A 2957-nucleotide genomic window follows, 5' to 3' on the forward strand; every position below is an offset into this window, starting at 1 on the left:
CGGGGGTACCCATCTGCGATAGCCTTAGAGGGCGGAGCTTACACGAAATAGAACCACAAGTTTGATGTCTTGTAGGGGAAGCTGTAGCTGCGCTGGGGCGCTAGCAGTTGCTATTGTCTCAGGATGATGATGTCATAACATGATCCGAGAACCAACAGCAAAGGCTGTGTTCTATTCTAAAATACCTAAACGTGAACTTCAACATTTAACTTCAGCATTTAAGGTTGAACTTTTACACTTAGATTTAAACACTTAAATTTAGGATTTAGCAATTAAATATATTCTTTAACTTTTAAATTTAACATTTAGCAAAAAGTAGATAAATGTAAGAACTGTGAGCTAAATAACAAAATTTTAGTGGAAAAATTTTAACACCCAAAAAGTGAGTTAAATAATGCAAAATACGTTAGTGAAATTTTCTCACATTTCATTTTACACTTAGCACCCCATTTGTTTCTACCTTCCAGTTGTCGGACTCGGTGAGCCGTCTGTACTGCAGCTCATACTCCAGGGTGATCCAGCCGCTCTGCTGGACCTCAGGCACTGGGTACGTCCAGGATAGCAGCACACTGTGGCCCATCTCATCACCGCCAGCGTCTGTCAGCTCGTAGGTCAGGTTGACTGGAGCTTCGGTCTCCACTGGCCAGCAAACAAACAGATAAACAAGATGACCAGAACAACTTTCCTTTCTGAACTGGAACCAATCACTTGCTCACAAGCTTACAATAAGTTTACTGTAATGAGGTCATGAGAAGAACCGGATTTAAACTCATGAAAAAAAAACCTGAGATGTAGTGTTTGAATTGGTTTACACCATTTCCAAAATTTGACAGTTCACATAAAACACAAAAAAAGTAAAAAGACCAGCTGATGGACCATTGGGCTTCATGCAAGAACTGTTCGTACGTACAGAATTGTTCTTAAATTGTGCGTACGAGTGGTTTAGGAGAATTTGTGGCATTCACCAATGTTTTCGTATTCTAAGATTTTTTTTCAGATAAGAACAAAATTCACGAGTGGTCCAGACCTGTCGTATATTTTACGAGCAGTCAGTCTGCTGTTATCCAGACGNTAAAAGTTATCATTTTATAAATCAAAGTTAAATACTTAAATGAATGACAAGCTATTTTCTTTCATTATAACTCAGAAAAGAAAAACACAAAAAGATACCGTTCCAATGTTTCTTTATTTGTGTGTGTTTTAATCAACCGTTATTTGAATATAAAGGTGATTATATGTTTTTCTGTTTTATTTTTCAATTGAACTAAACAATAACTATAATGTAGTTTACTATGTTTTACTATGAAAAATGTATGATTGTTGTGCTTAAACTTAAACAAAATCTTAAGTTTATGTTGATTTGAAAACTTCACTAGAGCTTGGTTCATTTTCAACTCTTAAAACCTGTCAAGGTTTTAGCTGTTTTAACAGGTGTTGTTTTTGCTGACTGAGGCAGTATTCACCAGACCAGAGGAACTCTCCCAGACTAAACTTCACCTCCATCTTTTACTAACAGCTTCAAGCCATGCCCGATAGTACCCTCTTTTCTCTCTCTCTCCTTTAGTAACTAACAACGGTTAGTTTTAGCTGTTATATTTAGCTTCTTGTTACCGATTAACTACTTATATTTAACCTTTTGTTACTTTTAGCCAGTTTTGTGCTTTTTAAGGATTTAGTTAATTTTAGTTTATTTTATCTTTGAGCTATAGTGTTCTGTTACTTTAATATTTTATGTTGTTTTGCTCCTTTTAGCTCTAACCTTTTGAGCTAATACCTCAGTTTAAGCTTCTTCTGCAGTATTCTCACTGTACTTTCACAGAAAATATAATTTGTTACGTTAATTAGGAACATATTGCTGTCTGTCTCATAGAACATTTTAAATCTAAAGAGTTCAGTTTTTCCTGGTAAAATTCAAATTTATGTGGACACTAAATAACTATAACAGCCTCATGTTATATGAAAGAGCATTCCTGCTGCCATGGAAATCCTGAATGTGAGCGGTTACCAGTAGACAGTCTGTTAGGGATGCTCAACAGCAGCGTGGAGCTCCATTTGCTCCACAGGCCTGAGTTGTGGGACCGGCACCGAACTCGGACGGCATAGTCTCCGACCCGCAGGCCAAGCAGCTCTACATGAGGCTCGCGCAGAAGATTTTTCGGCTACAAAGACAAACAAGAAGGAAGGAAGAGTTCAGAAAAGTCCCCTTTCCACATTTCTGCTAAAAGTTGCTAGTTTACAAGTTGTTGATTGCATGTTATGTTTAGATGTGTGTTGTTTACATCTGTGTTGTTTATGTGTAAATAAATTGTCAGGTCCTGCATGTTTCTATGGGGTGCTAAGTGTAAACTGAAAAGTTAGCCACTGCTAACGCTGCTGAAGATAACATTTAAAATCTAAATTCAAAATGTGCCCATAAAAACAATATAGGTGGTCCCTGTAGTCTAGCAGTTTAAAGTTCAGCTCAGACACCAGTCATAACGTTGGTTACGTATTGTAACCCCAGATTCTATGAGTGTAAGCGCAGCCCTCTAAGGCTATCGCAGATGGGTACCCCCGTGCGCGTACGCGCATTCTGAAGACCAATAGTCTACGCCCACGTGACGTGGGCCTCACCTCGGTCCGTATAAAAGGGGAGGACGGACCTGTGCTCGGCTCCCAATAGCTTACTTTTTCTTCAGCTACGGGAGCCGGTGAGGCCCCGATCCTTAGAGGGCTGCGCTTACACTCATAGAATCTGGGGTTACAATACGTAACCAACGTTCTATTTCGTGTAAGCTCCGCCCTCTAAGGCTATCGCAGATGGGTATTAGAGGCGGAGCCTGATGTAGTCTACGCCTCACCGGCTTGACATACACGTGAAGCTTCCGCCCAAAGAAAACACACCTTGTGATGTGAAGAAGAGACAGCACGCTGTGTGTGTATTTTACTTCAAGCACAAGGAGTAATTTGTGCAAAAA

At 39.4% G+C, this 2957-nt stretch overlaps 1 protein-coding gene across 1 annotated transcript in view; it reads right to left on the reverse strand.

Annotated features, from left to right (window-relative positions):
* crfa4 (cytokine receptor family, class I receptor 4) overlaps positions 1–2957 on the reverse strand; it is a gene marked incomplete at its 5' end in the record, with an annotated part of 54840 nt that overhangs the window by 14277 nt on the left and 37606 nt on the right. The window contains 1 exon segment of the mRNA XM_014021771.1: positions 461–639. Within this exon segment, the coding sequence (XP_013877225.1) occupies positions 461–639 (179 nt within the window).

This window comes from Austrofundulus limnaeus, unplaced genomic scaffold (assembly GCF_001266775.1).
Source record: "Austrofundulus limnaeus strain Quisiro unplaced genomic scaffold, Austrofundulus_limnaeus-1.0 Scaffold305, whole genome shotgun sequence".
Taxonomy (NCBI): domain Eukaryota; kingdom Metazoa; phylum Chordata; class Actinopteri; order Cyprinodontiformes; family Rivulidae; genus Austrofundulus; species Austrofundulus limnaeus.